Source organism: Rhodnius prolixus, unplaced genomic scaffold (assembly GCF_049639745.1).
Source record: "Rhodnius prolixus isolate KJV_2025 unplaced genomic scaffold, Rpr scaffold_13, whole genome shotgun sequence".
Taxonomy (NCBI): Eukaryota; Metazoa; Arthropoda; class Insecta; order Hemiptera; family Reduviidae; genus Rhodnius; species Rhodnius prolixus.
This window is the reverse complement of record NW_027411583.1, coordinates 10,263,361-10,290,948: the sequence shown is the minus strand read 5'-3', so window position 1 is coordinate 10,290,948 and position 27,588 is coordinate 10,263,361. Positions and strand designations below refer to the sequence as shown.

The window sequence follows — 27,588 nt, the reverse complement described above, 5'->3', positions numbered from 1 at the left end:
GATTCTAGGATCTGCTTTGCAACGAAGTACCGCATTAAACTATCTTCGTCATCAGTTATGGTCCCCGTTCTCCAGAAATTTACACATTTCCTTAAATTTTTGTTGGATATACTCGTTCTCTTTCGGCATTTTCTTTTTTTGGTGCTCCAGGGCATTTAAAATTTCTGTGAAAACGCTAATTCAACAATTTTGACGAGGATCGCAAATAATTCCTCTTATTGTAAGGGGGGAGTTAAAATAATTACTTAAAAACATGGTCAACAAGGTTTTTTTGTTTTTACTTTTTTGTTTCTTTTTTTTTATTCTACCAAAATAAAGTGCAGAAATTTGTATTATTTTTTCGTTACATCTTTATAGGTGTCTTATTTTAATTTTTTTTTCAATATATATATTTTTTTATTCGTATTTTATATAATATATATTTTTTTTAAAAAACAACAACGTTATTTTTTATTTATTTTTAAATCTGAGGCGCAACTTACACAATAAAAAGGTACACAGAAGAATCGAAAACTTAAAAAAAAAAAAATGTACATTTTATATCATTCATAAATTGTTAATATTTTCAATTAATTACATACTACCCTTTAAAATTAATTTAATTAAATCTTTATAAACAAGATCAATCCATTGTATTTTTTTTTTAACCAAAAGATAACTTATGTTTTAAAGTACACAAATGGTTAATGAGAAACAATGAAGTATCTATTTAGAAAAAAAAAAAACTTTAACGCTTTTAATGACCCACGTTTCGATCATTTTCGGTGTCTCTCATCACGAACTGAACATGAAACACGAATAAACCCAATTCCTCAATATAGGTGAGGTACTTGATTTTTACTTACATATTTTTAAAATTGTTGGGTGTACAGAAATTAAGCTGAAAACTGTATTTATCATTGTTAATCATTAAAAAATGAATACCCATACTTGAAGCACACATCATACTACAAGAGCAAAAAGTTTTCGAGAAATTCATCAAATTAATGCTGATATTGTAGAAAATTGGAAGAAGTTGGTGTGGAATAATTCATGTTCAATGATACAAATGATCATAACCCCACATGTCGACGAAGGTAAAAAAAAAAACACTGTACGGTAACAAAATCATCCGAGAAGAACTTGAATTCAAGGATAATTTTCTACGAAATGATCCTAACGCTATTACGAATTTCCTCGTTTAGGTGGGATTGTAAACATTGCTTAGCTCAGAATAAGGAGATAAGCTGATGGAAAAGATGCAATGATTTCAACTAACACGGGTTATCTGAGAACGTGATCTTTTTTTTTGCAATTCGGCAGGATTGAGATAAGCTTAAACCTAGTATTTTTAAGAAATATATATAAAAATAAGTTAATTAAATCATATTATCAGGTTCTTCCGCAGCTATTATTAAAATTGGCCAATCGAGAACAGTCTAGGACTTACTAGTGAAAAAAAGGAAGTCACTATCTTGTAAGAGGAAGATTTTAAAAGAAACTAAAAGAAAACTGAACAAACGAAAAAATGTGGATGAGCAGAATGGAACCACTATATGGTACAGGAAAATTGGAAGTAAAAGCAGAAGGGTCGAGAATCAAGGCTAGGGAGATTGGGAAGAGTGCTTCGAGAAGCTCCGTCTGAGATCATCCTAATTCCGACGACAGCTTCAAAAAAGAAGTAGATGTAAATAAAAATAGAAGTAGATAAATTAAAAGAGTAAAGAAGAAGTTTTGTAAGAGGTCTTGAACTCTACACGTTTAAGCAACGAATACTACTTTCGGTGTCCTTCTTTGGGCAGAAAAACCAAAAAAAAAAAAAAAAGGGGGCGTACGTATCCTGAAATAAGCATGATCTTGGTATTAAACACGAAGCATAAGTGAAATAGTTTTGAGAAGAGCAGAAATAAGATTTGCTCCTGACTAGGTTAATTTAAGGAATGGCTGGAACCTCTACGTTTAGGCCGAGAGAGTTGGAACCACTTAAATGGGGCTTAAGGGCATTTGGATCCTGTGACTACATCCTCGCAGCAGTTCTGAACGAAACTGGTATTTCCTAGGGCCAGCACGCAAGATTATTCAGAGGCTGGTAGACTAACATCCCTTGCCGTCTTGATCTGGACATATGTCTATTTATGGGGGCTTGACAGTCTATTCAGTCTATTTATTACAAGCCTGTCGCTTTTCTTTTAAAATCTGATGTTTTGCGATGAGAAAACTTTGGCACTTGCAAAAAAAAAAAAAAAAAAAACTTAACTCTGAGAGAGGATAATACAGTAAAAGAAAGAAACTCGCGAGAATTTTCTTCTTTTAGCGAGAAGCTTATTTTAGCCGTTGATTCATTTTCAGTTCTTGATAAGGGAGGAAAAAAAAACGCAAGACGTAAAAAAAACACTTGTTTCTTTTTCAATCAACCTCGACAACCATTCGAGAACCTTAAAATATTTACAAAAAGGCCAAACTACTAAATAAGTCATACTGATAACATATTATCGTTTCTTATCATTGAAATTTTTTTTGTAGAAGGAGAATAAGGGGGAAAAGTATAAAAATTACTGGAGATATTTCTAGGGTTGTTAGTTTTGGTTTAACTTACAAGAAATAAAATTTTTAAAAAATTGCACAAAGCAGATCTTAAAACAAAAAATATAAAAATTCTTTTATAAAGTACATAAAATTTTCAGCAATCACTGTATTTTGTTTTTAATTTTCTTTTTGTCTTTAAATAAAGAAAAATGCAATAATAACTCAGAAAATGATCATACTATTTGATTTAGATTTTTTTTTTTATCTTTAACTTTCTTATTTTCTTTTAACTTCTTCCATCTACTGCATTTTTGTTTATTTTCTTCTCCAATGATGTGTACACAACATTTAAATATTTCAAATTTTAATTTTTTGTTTTTCGTCACCATTTTCTAAAAAATGTTTTGTAATTATTAATAAATATTTATATAAATTTAGTTATACATTAACACTCACTTTTCTTTTTTCATTTTCTTCAAAACTGCGCAGATTAAAACGATGAAGAGTAAATAAAATAACGGCTTATCAATAATTTTTTTTTTTTTCTGTGATTTCAGGCTGATTATAAAATATGAAATCTGAGTGTATTTGTGTATTATAGTATATAAAACATAAAGCTTGCCATTTTTTTATTCATTTTATTTTTTTTTTTTTACGAAAGACGAATTTGCATAGTTTAAGTTAAATCTTATAGGTGAATTAAACACTAATAGTCGAGGCTGGGATGATACAAGTTCTTGTAAAACAAGCAAATTCTGCTAGAGTAATACTCGGAATCTACTTTTTCCATCCAATGCTTGAAACAGGAAGAATGAAGGGGAACTGAATACCTAACATGGATGAGGTATCTTGAAAATAAGTATTAGTTCCGTTTAGAGCATTATGTGCCCACAAAAATGAACGCTCACCTCCAAATTGGGGCTCGCTAGAGTGGCAAAAACTTATAGGCTACTATCAAAGAATATTGTTCCAGTTTGGGACATCATTTTCAAGTATGAGATTTTAAGAAATGAGGAAGAAAAATAGACTGGCGCATCTTCTCCTCTGTTTGTTAACTCTTTCGTCTCTTTAGATTCCAAAAAAACGTATGGCTAGATTGAATTCATTCCCATTAATTACGCTCAATGGGTTATCAACATCTAAAATGGAGTTTATAGGGCAGGGTCGCTGAAATGTGACCTTCACAGGTTATCTTATCATATCAGATTCCTATATTTTAAATTCCTTACTGGGACAGAGTTGTTTTAAGGAGGCTTTTCCATACAAAAATCCTTTTGTAGATTTATGAAATACAGGTCCCTAATTCATCAAATTTCATGACGAATGGCAAAGGGATTATGTTCTGAATGTTTAGTAGAACAGCTTAGTTGCTTTCCTTTGAAGTTATTGTCCCAGTTTTTCAGACTACTGTAAATTTTAATTGGTTGAATTTTCGTTCTAAATTTGGACAAGTATTTCACTAAAAAATTGCTTATTTCTTTAGCAAAATGACTGCTAGCCATTGATTATACAAATTATATACACCAAATAATGTTATTATTGATTTTTAATATTCTGAAAAGTATGGAATACGATAGAAATAAAAACTACTTAAATTTGTCTTGAATATTCCCTGCTTTTATTACTTTTAAAAATAATAAGATCCAAGAGGATTATAACTGGCGCAGCACTTGGTCCCACCTAGCGGACAAGCAATAATAATGTCACAACGAGAGAGAAAAAAAGCCCAACTGGACCATAACAGATTTAGAAAAGATGATCGTTTTTAATTACAGACGATATGGCGAGATTTGACGAAAAAAAAAAACAGAAGATAACCCAGAGAGATTCGAGAACGCATAAAACTCTTTATTTTAACTCGGAAATATATACCTAAAATGCAGAAACTTTGGACCTTCAAATTGTAATTATATGCTAAGTGTTTAATACATCCTGTTTTTTGCATACGATGCCGAAGCATTTATGCTTCGATAAACAATGCGATGAAATGGAAAAGCGTAATCCAAGCACGGAAAAGTTAAGAATGAGGAAGATCTTAAGGATGACCCATCAAAGTGGAAATTTAATTAAATAAATAATTTAAAGTTAGGGTATTTGTAGTAGACAGATTTAAGTTTTTTACGTTTTTTTTTAATTTCCTTTTTTTTAAAAAAAAAACCAATAGGGATAAAGAATGATTTACGGACTAAAAAATGGACACGGATGTCAGTGGACAATGATAACTGAAGAGGAAGAAACATTGTTGATATAAGGTACTCTCAAGTTCTTTCTGGAGTGCCCTGAAAAGTTGCAGCTATCTCTTTAGCAAAACGAAGTTGAGCTAATGTTCTGACTTGACCGCATTGGAGGCACGGCATTTACCAAAACACTCACTTAGGTTGTCTACTAGTTATGGAACAGGATAAGCCACGAGAATGCATCTTCTTGTGGAATGCTCGTAGCAAACGAAAATTTTGATAGAAGGCAACCTGGAGCCCTGGATCTGTGAAACAGGTCCAAGAGTTTTTCGTAACCTTCCCAAAATTTCTAAGAATGATACAGAGCTGATTTGATTTTGTTTTTATCCCTTATGTTCTTGATAAGAAGTTGCTAGCTGAATAACCTGAAGTGGTGGATGGCGACTAGGAACTGTGAAAAATGGATTTGGATGCTCCACAATGGATCAACAATGGACCAAAAGAAGCAGTATATGTTAATCTTAAGAGAAACTCTTCCACAATGAACAACAATAAAGTGAGTAAGAAATCGCTTTTAAAGCTCCTTTTTAATGAACTTTCGTCGGTCAATTAAAATTTGATTCAAGGTAATTAACACTTAACCATGCGCAAGCTAGACTTAAAATAGAACCAAGATAATTTTTACACATCAAACAAAAAAACACAGTCGATTACAGATGATAACAAATGAGCATCAAAAGTAGGCTAGCTGATTATTCCAAAAATATCACCTCAACATGTAAATAAAATATTGATCAGTATATACTATTATTTTATTTTGTTTCACCATATATATATATATATATATTACTAAATTGCGTGTCGAATTTAATGAATCCATTATACAAATACATTGAACAAGGTAAAACGCTAAAGGCAGCTACGATTTAAATGTTTTATTATAAGTTGTTTTTTTTTTTTTAAATTATCACTTTTAATTTTTGTTAATTTAACATCACCTAACACTGGGAACTACCAAGCTTCGTGCAACAGCTATTTAAAAATAAGAAGAAAAAGAACCAATTCGTTTACGACGTAAAGCAGAAAATAATTTTGAGTCAACAAAATGATACAAAAAAACAAAAATCTGTCTTTTCGTTAAAATTTAAAAATTAATTATGAAAAAAGAAAAATGTTTAAAAGAGATAACTGATGAAATATAGACAAAAAAAAACAAATTAAAGAAAATGCAATTTCTAGACCAGAAAACCAAAATCAAATCAAAATAATTACTGTCTTTATATTAAAAAAAAAAAAAAAAAATTAATTAAAAAATACCCCTAAAATTAATTCAAGAAATCAGAAAAAAAGACACAAAATTCAAGAAAATTTATCTTTTATAGAATAATTTTTTTTAAAGAACATTATTTTTTTTAAATTTTACATTGTTCTAGTGCAGCATTATTTACGGGAAAGAGAATCGGTCAAAAGAACACTAATTTCTTTAGTAAATTGTTTATTTCTTAGCCTGTATTTTGAAATAAGATGGTAAAGACGTATATCTTAATAAAACACGGACGCCTGATCTTGTTTAGCAAAATAATAGTAATAATTAAAATAAGTTAGTGGTTTTTCAAAGTTAAATCTATTACACAAAAGTAACTAAAATTGTTAAGAATGATTTCAACAAAATAAGGTAATTTTATTCAGTTTTCATATTGCTTGCATTTGATGGGAGAGATATTCGTTAGTTTCGGTATTTTTATTGAACATAATCTTAAGCAATTTTTAAAAACATTTGTGGTCTTCATATTTGGGAAAATTATTAAAAATTTGTCAAACACCTGAAATTCTACAAAAAAGGGAACCAAAAAAAAGATGGAAGCTGTTTTATTTTTATTGGACAAAATAGCTGCTAAAAAAAAACCAACTTTTTATTGAAGTATTTAAAGCATTTTTATAAAAAGCTTAGTACGTTATAGCAGTATAAAGTTACGATAGTACAACTGTAACGAACTCAGCTTATTGGAACCAAAAATATTTTCAATGTACCCAACATAATGGAATTCATAACCCAATATGTGGAAAATAAAATTCATTTCCAGGATTCTTAGTTCCAATTACCTTTTTATCATGACAATGTGGGTTCTAGTATTTTTTTTCGTTAATGTCCCCAGAGGAAGGGGAAGTTAGCCCCTGCCTCCTCAATGCACAGGAGTTTTTCTTTTCGGTCCGTTGAACTTAAGATTTTTTGATAAAGAATTTCCCCTTTCAAACAATCCCAAAATGTATGAAAAGAAAGCTGCAAGTCTATTTTTTTAAAAAAAACAAAAATTAAAAACAATAACTTCATCCAGGCCATTCACTAAATTATGTCATCCTAAAACGTTCCTGAATGATAAAATATAATTTAGAAAAAAAAAATTAAGTGTTCTTTTAACCAATATCCCCCTTTTTTGTAAAAAAAAAATTAATAATAATATCCTTTAAGAAGAATAAAAAAATTTTATGGTCGCCAAAATATAAAAAAAAAATAGTTTGTCTTGTTTTAAATTAAATGTTGCATACAAAAAAAAAAAAAAAAAAAAAAAACAAATGCACCTTACGCCAAATTTATTTAAATTCTAACTACATTTAAATTGGTTATCTTTATTTAAATTTTTGCTGAGAAACTTTCTACAGAATTAACTGCTAAGTACTACCCTATTTAGATTATACTTCTCTTTTCATCTGTAATAATACCAAAAAAGAAAAAAACAAACTGTATTTCCCCATTAGCCTCGAAGTATTTGAATTTTATAAAAAAAAATATATACTGACAATATTATTTAAAAATTCCCCTTAAAAATTTAAAAAAAAAATATTCACACACAAAATAAAAAATAATCCGAGGCTTAAAATAAATTAATTAATTTTAAATAATAAAAATTCTATTAATAAATGATTGCGAGTTATGATGGACCATGGCATGTTATGGACACCCCTTTCAAATGCCAACTTATTATCACTTAAACGTTTTATACGTCATCTAATTGCTTAGATATCCCAGATACATAGTATTCCCTTTGTGCACCCTACGAATACACTCTCCTTCTATATAAGTATTTTTTTTTTTTTTAAATATATAATTATTATTTTCTTTTAACGTTCATATATTCATATATATTTATTATTTTACACAATAATACGTACTGCCAATTTTAATAACTATTGATAATCCAATAGTCCGTTGTCAAATTAATAATATCACTTGATGCCGCTTATTATTTTAACCATGTAGAAATTACATTCAATTGTGAATTTCTGGTAAAATTATGAGATTCTATGATAGCGGAAGGATGGTTCCAAAAAAAGTGAAAGAAACAAGGTATTGTAGAAGAAAAATAAGAATTGAACGCTGATTCGTAAAATTTGGTGCTTTAAAGTGAAAATGAGGAAAAAGAAGCAGCAGAATCTGCATATATTGCACCATTTTTTTAAACCATATTAACTGTAAGCTTCATAGACTCGCGACTTTTATTAAATAGGGGAGATAAGTGAAGATACCTGTTCGGAAAGCATGGAAGATAACTGTAGAAGTGATTGATTAGAAAAAATCAATAGAAAGTTCTACTAAAAACTAGGAAGTTGATGCAGAAAAAAGAAAAGACTGACAGATGCCATTCAGGCGTCACGTCTTCTAACTGAAGCGAATACGAAGAAGATAGGACATAGACCTGTGGAAAAAAGGGCACATATGAGAGGATATAAAAACATAAAAATTAGACTGTGATATTAATTATAGAGAAACAATTCTTTAGAACCTTTAAAAGGAATGATTTTTGGATTGAGGACTTAATTTAAAAAAGTACACCAAGCTACTGGAGCTGGAGAGAAAGGAGTACCCCTTGATAGAAGTAAGCTTGTGTGTTTGGAAAAATCGGATGTTGAAACGTTATTAGACGACCGGAACTGGATAAAGCTTGAAAATAGGCCTAGAGTCTTAGATAGCTCTCTTCAAAGAACTAACAAGAAAAATTATTATTCTGACCTTACAACTATTCTCACGTACGATCTTTTAATCTTCCACGAAATAAAAATAAATTAAGGACAATAAAAAAGGTTTTCTGGAGAAGAACCATGTGAAAAAAAAAACAATTAAAATAGACCAAGAAAATGAAATGAGGAAATAAGGGCAGAGATGAAATGTTCAAATCGGAAAAGGGCATCAAGAAAATTAAGAAAAAAAGACCTAAAAGAGCGAACGCTCAAGGCAACAGTGGACCGAAGGAGGAAACGGCTGGAACAGAAAATAGAATGAGTTTCTTGACGATTAAGATGAAATCGGCAATCATATTGGATTGAATCTTCGGTGTTTGCTTATTCTTTTAGAGAGCGAGCAGTTTAATAGTTACAGAACGATCAGGGTGTTAACCCATGCAATAGGATTGCAGCTCCATTATTGTGTCAGAGCGTAGACAGATTATTGTGTAAACTATAAAAAATAAGTTGTATAAAACCTAGATAGTTAAAAAAAAAAAATCATGTTAAAATACTTACATAGCAAAACTGTCTTAGAAAGATTCACTTATATTGCAAATGTAACGCACCATATAAACAATCTGAGAACATAAACATTCGACGAGTTGTTAATTACCAAATCATTACTCACAAATTACTTCTATAAATCACTAAATGAATAGTCCTTGATGGTATCATTAATTGAGTTTGCTATTTAAAAATTAAAATAAATAAAATTATTTGCCCACATATAAATAACAATAATCAATTGTACGATTTGAATTTGTATTTATTTCAAAATGGTCATTTTTACCTGTTTAGTTTTTAATTTTCTTCAATTTGTTTACGTTTATCTTGAGAAGGTTATGTCTTGAAGAGTTTTCAAAGCTCAATACCATTTAGACAAGGTTAATCTAGAAGGTAACACTAAATAATCAGTGTTGCCATTAAAATTTCTTTTAACTAAATTTTTTTTCTCTTTAGCTCATAATAAGTTAGCAGAAAGGTGATTTTTTTTTGGTAAAGTACGGGTGAGGGGCGGCAAGGACAAGACTTTTTTTTTTAAACAAAAATAAAACAACCAAAATTGAAAATTAAAATTGATAGAAACGTAGTTATTTTAGAGTACACTTTTTTTTTTCTTGTTTTTGTCTTGTTTAACTACGTTTACTTCGAACTTTGAGCATGGCACGAGGCCTTTTTTGCTTTCTAGTATGTGTGGTTGGCGTTTCATCACATACGGATTTCCGTTTTGTTGGTTGAACTGTATTTATTGTATTTGTTGTGGCAGTAGTTGTTTGAATTGATGCAGTTGTTGCTGTATTGATTGTATTATTTGTCTGCTGTTGTTGCTGCGATTGTTGTTGTTGCTGCTGCTGCTGCTGAGATTGTGATTGTTGCTGCGATTGTTGCTGTGGCAATTGTGGCGTTGAATGTTCGGGTATATGTGTTAACAATTGCCATGGTGGGGCTGAAGAAGATGTGGCCACCGTAAAACTGGATGCTTCCTCTATTGATGAAGTTGATGGTAGAGGCTCATCAAAACCAAACGTTGACGGCGTACCGCTAAACAGGTGAAATTCTTCTGAGAATACTCCGCCAGCTGTCATTTTACCGCATGTTGCGCACAGTGAGCTCAATGGAGATTTTGATCTCCAGTATTGTAATTCAGTTTTACACTTGTTTAATTCCTGAATGAAATAAAAAATAATAATTAGCAAATATGAAAGACTAAATTGGGAAAAAATATTCCAATTTTCTAGTTTTTAAAAGGCAAATCTGAAAGTTTTAAAAAAATAAAGTGCCCAAAAGAAGCATCAATTCCGGCAAACAATCTTTCCACGACCCTCAAAGAAGAAGCTATAAAAATGTTAACCATAATTTTAAGAAATAAGATGAAAACAAAACTAACCTGTAGCAGCGTACTAAATTTTCTAGAAGTTTCTTCATTTTTCTTATCATAATCGTCCATTCTTGAAGCGTACTCGTGAAACTGTTTTTGCTGTTCAGCCATTTTGGTTTTACAATTTCTTAGTTCTCGCTTCATAATTGTTAACTGTGAATTGTACCTAGAAAAAACAAATTGGTAAATTATGGTTAATTTGTGGCTAGCTTAATAAGTTGTTAGGATTTACGAGAAGGTAAGTGACTTAGTCATTTGTTTAAGTAATTGATTACCACTATTAAGAAGGATGAAATGTGGAGGAGCAATAATGAAGAAGAACCAAGAATGTTTACCCAGTTAAAGTTAAGTACATCGCCGAGGACGGACAATTTCCTTGAAAACATCATTAGTATGTTTAAGTGTGTTGAAAAAAAAAAGAAAAATGATAGAACTTTTTAAGATTCCTGGAACCTTTATTACTCTCCTTAATCACCCTGTCTCAAATTAGTTTCGTGAACGGAGACCACTGCCTGAATCTTCACCAAAACATTCTTCTCTCACTAAATTTGAGCCCCCACACGGCCGTGCTTAAAGCTTTGAAACGCTACATGACTTCTTTTTAAAATTCTTAACTCTTCATAAAATTCTTGCCACTCCTTCACCAGGCCAGTAAAATTCGATTACAGCAATGATTACTAATTGGAAGACCTGGATATACACCATAGTACCTTCCTCTGTTCAAATCTTAAACAAGCTTAGTTTTTTTCATGTCTGAAACCATCATAATAGCAGTTGTCGTCACCGTTAACACTCTTTCTCTTGTAGAAAAGTTTTTACTTCCAGATGACTAGATTAGATTAGATTAAATTAGGGCGGCCTCAAGGCCTACGCCACTGCGACCCCTTTGAATCTATTGTGGCTCCCCGACTTTAGAGCTCATCCTCCAGACCCGTCCGTTTAATCAGACTCTTAATTCTGGAGAGTGACTCCTGGGTAAAGCTCTCAGGCCTTGGTTTTTCCTCCCCGAGAAGTAACCCCTCGAAACCCCAAAACAGGGCTCCGGGCCAACGAAGTGTCCCGCAGAGCTTTCCCGGGCCAATAAATCTCCAGTTCCAGATGACTAACGTTAACAATGAAAACAGAGAACTGAAAGGAGAAAAATACAGATCTACAACCATCTTCAATGCCGCTTGTAAAAATTGTAAAAGATATGAATCCTAAAGAAATACTGCTCAGCAATTGCAGGAATACACATATTATACACGAAGAATCACGGACTGAGATCACGATTTGATGATTGTATGTTTAACAACTGAATCCAAGAGGTCTCTGGGAAAAAGATGGCGATAGAATTAGATCAAAACAACTTGTAGATAAAGAAGACCAAGAATCGCGAAAGAGAGTTTAAGCGCAATTATGATGATGGTCTGCAGATAACTATCCTACAAATATCCTACAAAAGCGAGAAATAACTGTAATTGTAGCAAAACATGACTAATTTACGTTACAATGTAGTAAAGTTATGAAAAATAGAAAAATGATTAAATAAATAAATCTTACTTTTTCATTCCTTGTTTAATTTTGCGAATACGTTTGCGCAAAACAATATTTGATTGTGGTTGTGGCGATTGTGGAGGTGGCGGAGTTGGTCGTTCATCACTGGCTCCAGCTGATTCATATTCAGTTTTGGCGCTCCCACTATGTGGCGGTGATTCAAACATCCAAGACTTATTGTTAGAGGTGTCTGCTATGGAGCCACCTAACAACCGTTCGTATAAAAAAAAAAATTATATATAAATATCAATAAAATCTTCCAAATTGTAAATACAAAAAAATTAGAGAGTAATAGAAAGACGTTTTGGTGGAAGGTAATGGGAATTGGAACAAAAGTTTCTCAAACGATTGTTTGTTTTGCGGTTTAAAGTAAATATATAATTAACTTCATCTCTTTTCTTATTCATTTACAAAAATACAAAAAATAAAAAGAAACTATGGTAACAAACGTATTTAAAATCTTTACAAACTAGCAGAGCATCATCTAATCAACAATTTGACAAAAAATATAATAGTGTACATAACTATGATCTGTATTTTGAGTTGGAAAGGGCGCAAGTACATAAAAGGGTTAGGATTTGAAATTTAGAACATTGGTGTCCCACTTTTTTTGGAACAAGTCTCAGGGACTTCGGTTCTCAACAACTCTCAACATTCGCCCAATAAAGTATTGATACTCCAGATCTTCAATGCTGGGCAATTTCTAATTGATCAGTTTCGTATTTTCATCTATTCCCAAAGAATGGTTCTGGATTGTGACCTGTTTAGCCTACGAAACAACTTTGGTTGTCTTCAGAGTAATTTGAATATTTTCTTGGTAATTAAATACTGGTCCTAATTTATTTATTTTGTCTAATACTCGCCTAGTTACGAGTACGTAAGTCGCATGTTTAAACCACTGAACAATATCCGCATTTGCTATCATTGTTGCCGTTTTCTAGAAAGCGGCCATTTCATATAAATGATTCAACGCCACAGCGGTTTTTTTTTCTAATAACATCCATAAAATGATGGTGATATCTTGATACCAAGACGATAATCCAATTACACAACTAAAAGCTTGTAGAAATAGTAGTTAGGTGAGCCATTTGGATTTAGCGCATCCACAATTTGATTTTGGGCATCTATATTCCATAGACAGTGACTAATTACGAGTAGCTTCAATAGATCTTTATAGTCGCTGATGATTTGGTTTCCTTATTACCTCTTTTCTATCAAATTAGGCCAAATAAACATTGGGACATCCCGTCTAGAGTATTCCGAAGGGAAATAGCCCTTTTTCGGAGAAAAATAAAGTTCTGGATACAACAAAATTTTTAGCAGACTTTTTTTTAAATAGGGTATCAAAAAGAAGATACATTGAGAAACTAGTTTTGAATAATTTAATCAATTGTAATTGTACATTACTCTTTCCCAATTTTGCTGTGAACATCACAACTAGCTTCCAGACATTTTGTTACTAATTAATATCTTCCTTGTATCCAATTCAGCACTATTCCGGGAACTTCCAACCGAATGAACACATGTAGGCACCATTGTCTAGTGGTACTCCATCTAAAAATAGCTTCTTACATCTAAATCGCTGCTACTGCATAACAAAATTCGGTAGATATATCTTCCTCATAACGTTTTCTTCACATTTATCATCTTCCTCGCTCGGAGATTAACGCATCGTTTGACATCAACCTTCATTTGATCACTCTTTTTGTTTTGTTCATTTTCATTTCGATTACTTCAATAAACTAATAAACTGTATACTAAAAGCAGTCAGTCTTGTTAAATGGTTAGTATGAATTACAAACCAGTTGACAGATTTGCTTTGGATTAAGTATATTACAATAATAAGGTAAAATTAATTATACAATTACTATGTATGATGTCTGATCAGCAGAATGAAAGGCGAAAATTAAACAGGTTGGGGATTGGATTCAACATTTTCGGGAAAAGCTAATAGAAAAGTCCGCGTTAACATATGTATGAATTTCCCGTTCAAAAGGTGAAGAGACAAAGTTAAAATGAACAGAAGCTAATTAAGAAATTAGCATTAAAATATAATTATTTTATTTTGATTTACCTGAGTAAACTTATTATAATTAAAAAAACTCGTCAACAAAATACGGTAATAAAAAACTAGAATAAAACTAATAGACACATGGATTTTAATTAAACTATAAGTAAAACATTTATAAAACTATCAACCTTATTTGAAATGTTCATCTCTCCTTTTGGCGTTCAGATAACGCTTTATTTCACAAAAACTGTTTCTATTTAAAAATTCCCTGATAGTTCGCTTGACCAGTTTATCATTTAACTGTCATATTCCTGAAGGAATTTCGAAAATAGTTGCCCTTATAACGATGTAATAAAACTCTAGTATCTAGAAACTGGCTTTTTGTTTACATGCTATCCTGAATATTTGAAAATGAAAATAAAACGAGTAATTATATTTAACTGCTGAAAGAGATGCTTGCAATGAAATTGCCGCTTTTAAAAGACCTAAACGCTCTCTTTTAAAGTTTGGGAAATAATAAAAGCATGACTCTTCACAACTTAACACCATACGAGGTGTGGCTATTAAATAACGAGACTGATGCTGCTACAGAAGAACTATGCACGCGCCAAATCCGTAACGGCAGACAGCTGCGCAGCGTAAAGCCTTCTCTTTCGATTGCAGCGTCTCACGTGTTTGTAGAGAAATCTGTCTGACCGGAACCATCGTTCGTGTAAGAGGTGTTAGTTTCGTTTTGCCGAAAACATGATACTAAACATGTAGTAGAGCAACGAATTGTCGTGAAATTTCACATGAAACTTGATAAAACCGCTACTGAAATTTATCTTTTATTAAAAGAAGTTTATGGCGATGAACGTTTATCACGTGCGCAAGTTTTTGAGTGGTTCAAGCGTTTCTAAAATGACCGAGAAGACGTCGGAGATGATGACCGCCCAGGTTGCCCTTCCACGTTCAAAACGGGTGAAAATATCGATTATAATTCATCAACATTACTACCGTGAGGTGCTCGCTTAACTCCGTGAAAGAGTAAGGGAAAAAACGACCCGATTTTGTGGAAGATCAAGTCACGGGGTTCTCCATCAAGACAACGCGCCGGTTCACACTGCATTTTCTGTTCGACGTTTCTAGCCAAGTACAACATCACAGTTTTAGGCCAACCGCTTTCGCCTGACCTGACCTGGCCCCATGTGACTTTTATCTGTTCCCCAAAGTCAAGTCTGCATTAAAAGGAACACGATTTCAGTCCGTTGAAGCTGTGAAAGAATAAAGCGCCACGAGTCATGCAGGAACTCACAGAAAAAAGACTTCCAGCACTGTTTCGAACTTTGGTAAATTCGCATGGAGCGTTGTAGGGATAGAGAAGGGGTGTATATTGAAGGTGATAATAACTAAATATGCATAAATTTAAAATAAAATGTTTTACAGCAATAGTCTCGGTTATTTAATAGCCACACCTCGTATATCCATTCTCGAATACCCTATACCATAATACCATAACAGGTAGTCTTCATAACTTCAACGGTAACCACTTGATACGGAATAGGTAAAATTCATTTATACCCAACTTGGTTACTCTAGGATTACTGGATTAGTTCACCTTCATATTAAGACTAAACAAGAGACTCTTTGCTGCGCCCAAGTTGCGAAGAGAAAACGGTTATGGACGGTGAGAAAAAAAACATTCATTAGGTGCCATCAGAGGAAAGAAAGAAAGAGAGAGATTTTCTCTCTCTCTTTGAGATGACAAACAAGAGCATAACAAACCTCTTTCTTGATGTCATCCTAACAATATTCTACTGTAAATAAATCTAAATAATACATTTACTTCTAAAAAAAAGAAAAAGAAGAAAGTATCTTCGCACTTATTAACAACTAAAAGCACTTTTTCTAAAGTCCATCTTAATAAAAACTTGATAAAAATATACATATTAACAAAAGTATAAAAATTTATTATAAACTATTTAAAAACAAATATTCTTTAGTTTTAGGAACAAAATTATTATTAAAAAGATTAGAAACCACTATTTTAAAAAACTTGCACATTTACAAAAACACCAAAAGTCAAGTTGTTCTTGTTCTTGATTATTTTCTGAAACAGAACATATTTATGAAATTATTTAATAAAAATAGATTATTTATTTCCATAAATCACAAATAGCAGAGCGATCGGCAAAACTGTTAACAGGGAGGACGGTGAAGCATTATTCTATCGCAATATCTTAAAAGCTAAATATAATATAAACAAAAGTTTTTAACATTCTCTTTACTTTAATTTATTTATTGTGTTTTAGGTCTTGTTTCCTCATTAACGATTTACTCCTTTTACTTTAATGTAGTAATAACAGATGGTATTAATGGTGCAGATATTAGATTTGGCGTTTTCTTATCCGTTTTGAATTTCCCGGAGTACGGAAAAGTAGTTTTTACAAATTTCAAATTTATGTGTGTTTGTATCCATAGTAACAACAGAAAAGCCAAAAATTGCCGATATTCAAAATTTAATGTTTCGCTTAGAAACCGATGTCACAATATATGGTGGTTTTGGTCACAATATCAGTCAACCGAAGGAACCACTTTACTGGCTCGGTTTTTTTTAAAAAGATTTTCTCGAAAGAATAGAATACTCTTTTCTCTCACACACTCTCCGTCTTAAAGAATGTTCTCCATGTTCGACATTAACATCGAAGATCGTAAAACTTTTACTCGAAAGTTAAAAGTTTGCCAATCGCTCAAATTAAAAACTGAAGCAGCTTTAAGATCTAATTAAATTAATCTTATAAATAAATTCAACAAAACAAAGGCAATAATAAAACACAAATAATTAGATATAAATACTTTATTTCTAATTAAATGCTTGAAAAATAAATCAGTAAAAAAACTGAGGTAACATTCTTATTTTAAGTACTATTTACATAATTTTTCTTGTTTTTTCTAATAAATTTATTAGACAAAGAAAAAAGAAAAATCTACTCACCTATTTATTTCAATGGTATTTTATTGTTGAAGAAGAAAACTTCATTTCTTTTTAGTTTCACTTTATTATGCAAAAATCACATCACTCATTTTAACCGTTCGCATAAATTTTAAAAAACGTTCACATATTCCCTACTTAATTACTTATTAAAAAGGTTATTCGGTGATAACTCGTTGGGTTAACTAAAAAGGAAAACCCAGCTGAAGTGATCTCACATTTTATCTCACTAATATTTAAAACAAGAAATAATCTGTAGAAAAACTGTTTGAATGTTTTAAAGCCATGTTTCATAAATAATACTTCTATTTCACTAATCTTGAGTTGCTATGATTCAGAATAATTGAAGTTTGCAGTACTTGAACTTATTTTGATCTTCAACTGATTTTATATTTGCAACGAATCCTCTGTGTTTACGCTTCAGTATTAAGACAGACTCAATGAGCAACTTTTAAAGCCTATAAAAACGCTAAAAAATCTTACTCTAGGCTAAGAATCTATTTTAGAACGCATAGGATAACAAGTTCCTTACGTCACTAAGGCCTAATCTTAATAGGTCGCCAATACAAGGTATTCTATGACTTGTCAGCGAGATTATATTGTATTACTGACAATTTTAAGGTTAATTTATCTTGAATAATTTCAGTCAGAGTAAGAGTAGAATATATGGCTTCATCATAACCTAACAAATGCATACCCCCACGAAACCACATCAAAAGTAGAGAAAAATTCAAAAATGGAGATGATTAGGTTTAATCTGTGACCAAAGTTTATTATTATATTAAAAATTTCAATATATTAAGAAAACAAAAAACATAAAAATTAGGCCGACAGTACTGCAAGGATAAAGTAGAAATAAAGTGAAAATGTGTGTAAAAGAAAACATTAGAAAAAGAAACCTAAAACAAACGTATTAATTAGTTTGTTAGGAGTGTAGAATGTAATGTATTGATATCTATCTGGTGGATCTACAATTAGTTTGGCTGTGGAGCAACGAAATTCTCTAAAACTCATTATTATTTACTGTTCTAGTCGTCACAAAAATTGGAACTAATTCATCTTTTATTTTTTTGTAACCCACTCTAAGTTATTAAGTTTTTTTTAAAATGACTTAAAAGTACTCACGATGTAGATTTCCAAAATCAAAGAAATCCGTACCAAAATAAGCAATTTCTGGCAGGGTTGGCTCGATGTTTTCTTTAAAATATTCCATGGCCATTGTGGATAAATCGAATAGTTCATCTGTCACTCTATATGGCCTGGCGAGTTTGGGTGTCACTTTAATATAGTGTAGTATCCGGAATACTTCGTCCAGTATCTGTAAATATATTTAATTTAGGGGTTTTTAATATATTTTCAACCGTTCACCTAAGTCAGGCTAAGTTGCTAAATTTATTCTACAAAGTAATAGCAATAAACATGCGTGCTGCGACGGATATAATAAATGATAAAAACATTGTTTATTTTAATCAAAACATCTTGTTAGAAAAAACTAATGGATTTGTTGAAAATGGGAGTATTAATGATCTTCAACGTACGATAAAAATTGTAGGAAACTGTGAATGTCAGTAGTCGAAACGTTGTACAAAAATGAACACACATCATCTCGTTTATCTGAAGTTAGGGTACCCTGAACGAAGAAGATGGAAACCTTTGAGGTTCTTATAGATGCCCTATGAAAGTGACAAAAACATTGGTCATGTAAAATGGTAACCGGTGTTCACAAAAACACTTGATCATTTCGACTTAATCAAGGTTAAAAATGCTACTCTATCTTGGCTTCCTACGAAGGCCTTTCTTGACACCACCAAAAAGTACACAACATATATTTATATAGGCAGAGATACGATGATGTGGACAACATCTTTGGTTCAGCCATATTTACGATTACATCGTACTAACACCTAAACGAACCACAATGCTTCTTTTTAGGTCATAGTGGATTTGGTTTTGATTAAGCCAATCTTCTGTTTGCAAGTCTGCAAATTGCTTGTTGTTTCGTTAGAAATTCAAGGCATATTTTCCCCTTAAAGCAGAAAACTGCGAAATTCCATGCATGCTTTCATTCCATTCAAAAGTTCACTTAACAGTTTATTGTCAGATGCATTATTTATGGAAGAACCAATTTGAAAACGACATTTAACGCACAAGGAGAAACGCTTGATTGTATAAGGCTCTATAATGAGAAAGGATTACTCTATAATAAGTACAAATGCCAACAAGGCGGCAAAAGAATGGAAGAAATATTCTCGAGACTACAGGATGTTTAAAAATATAAACAGGGTAGCCATTAATAGTGGAGGGAAATAAAATGCAAACCGGGATGAATGTGAAAAACTAACTAATGAAGGCTAATATACCAAAGGCCCAGGAGGAGGGAAAGTTGAAGAAGGAAAATAGGCAATCATTACCTCTCCAGCGAAAAAACAACAATGTTTTCTTTCAATATGTTTTCCAAAAGACATCTGCAACAATGTAAGTCTCATGTGTAACGTTTCAATGATGTCACTTTCACAGGCTAGCGGATGATTTCTTCTAGCCGATTCTCTTCGAGGCATTTTTGATTTTATAAAATGAAACCTAAAATTTAAAAATAAATAGTTTATAAAATAAAGTTTTTTAAATAAAGAATGCAAAACTTTTGATAAAACGAAAGAATTACCTATGCAACATTTGTGTTTGTAATTTCTGAAATGTAGAATTTAAAATTGATCCGCAAGTTTTGTCCATTTGTCGGCATACCTAAATTAAAAGACAAATAAGTTTAAGTAAAAAATTAGTATCCACCATCAATAATACGTTCTGAGGTTTCTTCAGCCCAAATAAATAAATAGTTTTCTAAATTGATCTGTGCTGAGTATATATGTAGGACTCAATAATTCTTAAAGGACAAATATCAATTTGAACGTGGTTGAATCCCCAAGAGAATTTTTTTTATTCCTTGGTGCATGCTTTGGCCATGAGCGCCAGAACTGAACAGGACTTTTTTTTTTGTTTTTTCAATTACTGTTTTAAAATTTTCTTAATCTTAGTATATATATGTTTTTACATTTAAATAATTAACATTTATCCAGGAAACTCCGATTAGCTACTTCTCGAAAAGTGGAGTGGTTACGCTTCTCTTTAACAAGCCATTTTTGGATAATTTTTTTTTTTAAATAATTAAAATTATTGTGGATGAAATGAGAAGTTAAAAATTCTGAATTTAAAGAGAAAATGGCATTTTCTGAAATGCAAATTAACCAAATTTATTGATCAATTATTATTTTCTATGTTCCGTGTTTTCTTAAGAACCAACTGAGCAGCAGACTCTTTGAACTTAAGTGCTCAGTTTCACTTAAAATGCTTTTTGTGATCATTTTTTGCACTAGGGTTTTCGGAAAAGGGAGTAATTCGAGCTTGTCTTGAAAGTATAATTATCTGTGTTTCGTATATTTCAAAACTACATACTGTTACTAAGAGTCAAATCAATAAACGTTTTAAAACCATCATTTAATACAATGAGATAGTGTTATTCAAGAACATCTAAAATCTCATTTTCTCTAGCATCTGTAGCCGCCTCAACCCATACGATACGGTGTGCAATGTATTAACATTGGAGGACCATGGAATAAGAGAGATCTCATTTCCTAACTGATTATACTGTCATTACAAAGAGAAACATATAAAGAACAGTGTTTTCTATTGGTAAACTGATTTTAATTGCTATCACTCGTAGTAATTTTCTACTATTTGTAATTCTTGACACATAGAATCCTCTCGGAAAGACATTTAGAATATTTCGTACCACACTACAAAAAGAAAGTATGCAGAATCGTAAGTTTAATTCTGACCATACAACTTTTTCACGCCTAAATTGTGTCATTAAGAACATCAATATTTATTTTCTAAATAATCCCAATAATATTGATCACATTAGTTTCCTTAGTGGATTAATATTGATTAAAATGTTGAAATATCCAAACTCAGACTTCACTATTAAATTTTCACCACATAGTGTACGCTTACCGTTACCTGGACCGGACCGTTTTAGTAGATTAGCCCCCTTAAACGATGTTGTGTTTGCCAAAGTGTATCATTCGGAAGCACTTAAGAAAGAAATGATATAAATCATTTATTAATTAAATGTATAAATTAGGCAGTTGTACTTCGGTATTGATAAAGAGGCTCTAGATGAGTTGTGTGTCAAGAGTTACACCGAGGTAGCGCTTCCTTGATCCCCTTGTGTTCAAGGGATTTCACAGTTGTTGATTTTTTAAAAGAGGTCTTGAACCTTTGGAGAGAAAAAAAATCATTTTGCTTTAAAAAAAATTCATCCGCAGATTCCATCTCTGAAACCGTTTTTAAAATGAACAGTACGAGTGTTAGTGTCAGTAATACTTAGGTCAATGTCTTTATTAAATGAAGCTACCATGTTTTCTGTTAATGTAGCTCTTAGCTTTTCTGCTTAAGTAGTCGTAACAAAAGGGGCAGGTATGTCAGAATTGTAGAGGCAGAAGAGTAGGGGGACTCATAATTATCCCCAACAGTATTCCCACAAGAATCCGTCTTCTAAAAATTTATTTTTGATGTGCCTAGTTTTATTTTAATTTTAACTATTTAAATTTTTAAATGAATACTTTTTTATTTTATTTGTATTATTACATTTAAAAAATAGAATGTACAAAATAGAATGAAGCTTTCATTATTGTTTCCCTAATACATCATTGATTTAAAAATATTGATAACGTAAGCTGTGATATTTAACCCGGAAGCATGAAGTATTTTCATATGATTTTTTTCCATTAATTTTAAAAATTGGTGCATAATTAATAAGTTATAAGAAATTTTTGATTAGAAGTGTATTTCATAAGAAGCGAGTCTGTATTTTAACTACACTATGTTAAGCAACACTTGGTTGAGGTAGTAGTATTTTACTTTGTTTAATTTAGAAGAAGTAATTGTATTAATAGATTTATTGAATGCTTTAAACATAAACTGAATTACTTACTGTAAAGAAGGAAGTAAAAAGAATAAAACTTCTACTCAAAAATAATGTGATAAATTGAATGGTTCACTTACCAAACGCATTTGTGAAACTGTCTTATAGCCTGTATAGCTGAAAATTTTATCAAATATTTCGGGTGGTAAATCTAAAAAATGTTTGTTAGAAACGTATTCCCGTGTTTGCTGAACAACTGGTACTATTTCTTGTGAATGTGAATGGTGGGCACTATGTCGAGTTTTTATTCCCCCAGCTTCTGTTGTTGAGGGCTCCACGGTAGCCCCAACATTACTCGATTGCCTTGTTGAGACCATTTTTTCAAATAATTCTGAAATAATTTCAAATAAAAAATAAAACACATATGTAAAAAAAAAATTAACAGAAATTATGTTAAGGTCTCCTTCTGTTATATCTTAAGATATAAAATATGTTTTAATTAAATGTATAAATTAGCAAACGATTTAATCACATTATCTATTAATAGACTATTTAATAAAAAGGATGAAATTGAAGAAGTGTCAATATCTGTGAAATTACAAAATATGAATTTAAAATACAACTACTCCAAGTTCATCCATCTTTGATGGTATGAAGCAGATCATTACCAAATGACTCCTAATTCACCACATCTGGGATGGAATAACTAACTTAAATCTACACTTAAAGAACTTCTAAAAACTTTTAACTAAAACTACAAACTTTATTGTTTATTAAAATTCTATTTAACATTAGCTATAGACGCTTTACAGACGAAAATTAACTATTACTTCCCCCACACGACTCTTCCAAATAGGAATTACCTTGTACCCTCAACGGAGGTTAGTTAGTCAGAACTACCAACTGAGTAATAATATATTAATTATAATACAGAACATTAAGAATGTAATGTAAGTGGTGGAAAAATTAACTTAATTTGTATATATTACGAAGTCATTTTTATAACATTTTGTAGAAAACAAATTAAAAAATCATTTTATAAAACACAAAGTGAAATGATATTACTATTGGCTTTCCTGTGTTAGTCCCAGACATGATTTAGAACGGTTATCTATGAAGTTGTTTATCTGTTAGTGGAACCTCCCATTTTGGGTGAATGCCTAGGCAGTCTTTTCATTTATTGGTCAGTTGTTGTTGTTAGAGCCGGTGATTCCCAGATTTGTGATGCAATTATCACTACCTATGTCTGCCACTATTTTGCTATTTTTAAGATGAATTCAGAAGTGAATAATACTCCAAATCATACTGTTAAAAAAAACATTTCCGATAAAAATGTCGAAGTTATTCCAGCAGCATCTTATTACGCTCTGAAACTAGCGTTTCAGTCCATTAAAGAGCGCTATGATAAGCTGCAAGATAGACTTTATGCTCTAGAAGAAGAAAATGTAAAGCTCAAAGAAATTGGAAATAATAAACAAGTTCATAATGGAAGTGGTGGCTGTTCGAGGATGGAAATTTTAGAGAAAAAAATTGATGAATTATCTCGTCAAAAGTCTCAGTTAAGTCATCATATATTTATGCTAGCAAACGAAAACAAAGATCTTTGGAGTAATATATCCAAGCTAACTGAAGAAAAACAGATTTTGGTGAAACAGTTACGAGATCTAATAGATAAGACGGATGGTGAGCAAAAGCTGGAAAAATTACCGGATAGTTTGCAGCAACAGGATAACACACAAGGTAGTTAATTTGAAGTCTTCAAATTAATTGCTTACTTTTCGTGGCTGGTTGATCTTTCACTGAATGCTTGTATTTATCAATTTATTTACAATAAAATAAAAGAATCAAAGATCCAGTTAAACGAAACACAAAATACAGGTTTAAGAACCAAACAATTTAATAATATGTTCACTAAAGTATAGTACTTGGGCATAATACTTGCGTTTATAGCTGTTTCCTTTAACCATATTAGGTAATTAAAGCGAGAGATTATTTTTCAAAGCTTAATCTATTGTTTTTAATCATCCTAGCCAGTCATTGTACCTGTTAACAGAACTAGACAGTGTTTATTTTGCTAGTTTGCTAAAAGTCCTATTAATAATTCGATCCGTCTGTTATATTTTTTTTTTAGTTTAATAGTGGGACCACGTTAGTTGCTTATCAAATTCCTTCCCAACTTGCAGAAAAACAGTTGTTTGAGTCTGGATGAATCAGATCTCAAAAATAAAATTAATCTCTTCATTCTCCAATAAGTTTGGGAACTGCTTTTACAATCGGTCTCAATTTTGACTATATCTTTGTTTACCGAAACTAATTTAATTAATTCTTGTTTTCTGTACAGCCCCTCTTGAAGTGGCCAGTTGTTCAGAAGATCCAGTTAAGGAGGCCTCCACTTCAGATGAAGATAATAAGGTAATAGAACAGAAATTGTACCCTTGAACTTGAATGTATTTTATTTTAGATAGCATTTTTGAGATTAGGTTATAAGTCTTAACGAATTTCTAGAGGTAAAGTTTGTGTGTAAAAGTACTTAATTTCAGTTTATTTATTTATAGAAACTGTTATATTATATAAATATAACTAAAGGCCTAGAATGCTCCCTTGAAACGCACTTGCCTCTAGGCTCCTTACCTTTTCATGAAAGTAATATCAGAGGGGTTACATTTGAGAATAAGATTGTAAGATAAAGGAAAGGACTGCCTAAGTTTAGAATACACTTGATCGAAAACTTATCTTTATTAACAGTTATCTTGCTTCAGTAAAAACCTCTGTTGAGTTTATGACGAAACCTTATTGCAAAACATTCGTTCAACTCCTTTTTCTCTTACATCAAATTTTCCTCACCTCATTTTGTTTACCATTCATCTCCACTAAAGCTACCCTTAAACAAGGTAATGTTCACGTAACGTAACAAACGCCATTTTTTCCCCCCCCTAGCCCACCGTACTAATAGATGGAATTTTATTTTTTATTTCTTTTTTTTTCCTACATTTTAAAACCAATTCTATAATTGTTTCAGGATTCTTTACAAAGTTTAGAAACTGTAAAAGATTTTTCACTTATCCAGTTAGAAAACCAAGAAGATCTTACAGATAGTCTAAATGATGAATTAAAAGAGATTTTGAATAAAATGAATGAAGATAAAGTTGAACTTCAGCAGCAGCAAGCAAAACTAAAAGAATCATTGGCGTTTATGAAAAGACTGTATCAAGGTAAAATACCTGCGCTTGTTTTTTGACATTCTCACAATATAATGGAATCTCTTGATAGCATCTTGAGACTGAGATCTTGATGTCATTCTCAGATCAACTAGTTTCGTTGCAATTGTAAATAGCATTTCTACAAAACAAAATTTTATTTGGCAAAAAAGAAAGTAGATAATATCTTCTTGGTTCTTTTCAAGTTTTAAAGCTTCTTCAAGTATTTTCGGGCCCAACTGTTCAGATAATCAGAACAAACTGACATCCAACCAAGTCCGCTATCTGAGATTCTATTTGGACAATAGACTACCCTAGAGTAAAGAAATTGTAGACTCTATCTAGAGTGAAAAGACTAAGACCGAATAGAAGGACAGTGAACTAAGACGACTTCTTCTCTGGTACACTTATACAAAACATGGATGCTCAGAAAAAAACTGCAAGGATTCGATGTTGGGGTCTCTTGCAATCATTTAGACCTTTACCAATTTTTAGTTAATATAACTTTTTAATTTTTTTTTTTTAGGCCTGAAAATGTATTTAATGTATTTACATAATTTAAAGAGTGATCAAGCCTTTTCATCATCATCACAAAAAACTATTGCGATTGAGTCTGATGATAGAAATAATTGTGGATCTGTCCAAGAATTGATCAGTGAAGTAGAAGAAATAGATTCAAAAGGAGCAAAACAACGATGTGAAAATAATGTCGTTAATATCATTTTTCATGATGAAATTATTTGTCCATTTTGTGGTAAATTATTTAGTAAAACTATTGGTGAAGAAGAATTTAATAAACAGTTTTTTAATCATGTACAAAATTGTAAGAAAATACTGTTGAATGTAGATCCGTTTGAGGGTTTATGGTCTTAAAAAAAAACTTTGATTCTCGTGCCATAATTATTTTAAATATTTTTCCAAATAGATTCCATGATGATTGGTTAGTAAGTCTAGCTGTCATTTCCCAAAGGTTCCTGATTGAAACTTGAAAGTTTCAATTCTATTCACAGAGTACAATCTCCACCTGACAATTTTGGTCATGCGACCAAAACAATTTTGGCCCATGGTTATGCGACTCATATGCTTCCTATGTCTTTTGTTGTCCATAAAAAGACTAGGAGATCTGGCTGTAATGATACCAGTAGTCAGTAGTTCAAGCCTCAGAACTGGAATTGAATTGCATTCCACATGTCTTGGACCTAAAATTGATGGTCACACATATTTAGGAATTCACAAAGCCGAAAAAAAGTTCACCACCCTTTTTCTCTAGGGTCCCTATTTTTTCATTTTAAAGAAAACCTTTTATTTACTAGTGTTCCTGTGATGTCTTTGAGTAGGCTTGAATTAACATCATAGGTACAATCAATTGTTATAGTTACCGAAATTAACAATAAATAAATAATTAATCTAAATACATGTACAAAGTAAAAGGTTCAAAGTTGTGAACAAATTTTGAATTATTCAGAAAAAAAAAATATTAGAATATTACGTTGACACTGTCATAAATTTTAATGGCAAAGTGTGTTACCCATTTTTTGAATGTTACGTTTATATACATACATAATTATTTTTATTACTTAATATGTATAGAATGAATTTCTAAGCAACTGGATAAAATAATATTTTTATTAAACTTGATATTTTTTTTTTAAACTGGTTCATAATATTTTTTCTTCATCCTTTGATCCTTCATTTTCTTGATTTCATTCAGTAGAAACTTCCAGCATGCTTCCCCACTGTCTTTTGCCCATCTACAACAAATCTGCTTCAACATCCTGTAACCACCTTTGCAATCAGAGGCGAATAACAAAAAAAAAAAAAAAATGTACGAGTAATGTCCCACTTCGCGGTTCACGGATTTCAACCGAAACCATTTAATTATTGAGTAAGTAAAGTTTCTTTCTTTATAGGGGTTAACGTCTAACTATTATTAGATGTCGTGGACGAGGCAGAGGCGTATACTTTACTATTAATACTTTTTCTAACTAATACTAGTGGGATTCGAGCCGGGGATCTCCCATTTACAAATCCATGGTTCGTAACCAGTATTGGAGAAGGGCTCTGGCTATTCTAATATGTCGGTGTATGAGGGCTTATGAATTGGTTGATGGGATGAAGTGAGACAAAAAGTTCGGTAAACCAGAATAGTAGCACATATCAACTAGATAGTGTGTTGGGAATGCTGTAGGACTGGAATGCCAAGATTCCTGAAGAAGTGACTAGTCTACCATAGCAAATTTATACGACTTAAGTGAAAAACTCTCTTACAAGTTATACAAATTAATTAATTCCAGCGATTTTTAAAAAATATATATTTTCCTTACACATGTTTTGAGGGGAAAAACTATTCGATGAGCCTCAAGAGTCCTATTTCCTGTGAAAACTGAAT

General features: G+C 31.5%; 2 protein-coding genes and 1 long non-coding RNA gene across 5 annotated transcripts; 1 reads left to right on the top strand and 2 right to left on the bottom strand.

Annotated features, from left to right (window-relative positions):
• Window positions 1-630: 630 nt before the first annotated feature.
• On the bottom strand, window positions 631-22,880 carry LOC141447731 (uncharacterized). Of its 3 annotated transcripts, XR_012454544.1 has the most exons (9): window positions 22,671-22,880; window positions 22,143-22,393; window positions 19,744-19,823; window positions 19,493-19,661; window positions 18,207-18,399; window positions 12,106-12,304; window positions 10,573-10,729; window positions 9,475-10,351; window positions 631-9,262 (listed from the first exon to the last, which is right to left on the bottom strand). XR_012454544.1 is itself a non-coding variant. In XM_074115514.1 (8 exons), the coding sequence occupies exons 2-8, from the start codon at window positions 22,377-22,379 to the stop codon at window positions 9,818-9,820; spliced, it is 1,569 nt and encodes a 522-aa protein (XP_073971615.1). In that variant the 5' UTR covers window positions 22,380-22,393; window positions 22,671-22,880; the 3' UTR covers window positions 631-9,817. The 3 variants fall into 3 exon arrangements, 2 of the variants coding, with proteins under 2 accessions (XP_073971615.1, XP_073971616.1); XM_074115514.1 differs by having other exon boundaries at window positions 631-10,351; XM_074115515.1 differs by having other exon boundaries at window positions 631-10,351; window positions 18,240-18,399.
• Window positions 13,468-18,199, bottom strand: LOC141447759 (uncharacterized). The gene is made up of 2 exons (XR_012454564.1): window positions 16,378-18,199; window positions 13,468-16,199 (listed from the first exon to the last, which is right to left on the bottom strand). It is a non-coding gene; the product is annotated as an uncharacterized lncRNA (long non-coding RNA).
• A 198-nt stretch (window positions 22,881-23,078) lies between the features above and the next one.
• LOC141447738 (uncharacterized) lies at window positions 23,079-26,852 on the top strand. The gene is made up of 4 exons (XM_074115528.1): window positions 23,079-23,742; window positions 24,344-24,414; window positions 25,022-25,214; window positions 25,726-26,852. Exons 1-4 carry the CDS (start codon window positions 23,274-23,276, stop codon window positions 26,070-26,072), a joined length of 1,080 nt encoding a protein of 359 aa, XP_073971629.1. The 5' UTR covers window positions 23,079-23,273; the 3' UTR covers window positions 26,073-26,852.
• The last annotated feature ends 736 nt before the right edge of the window (window positions 26,853-27,588 follow it).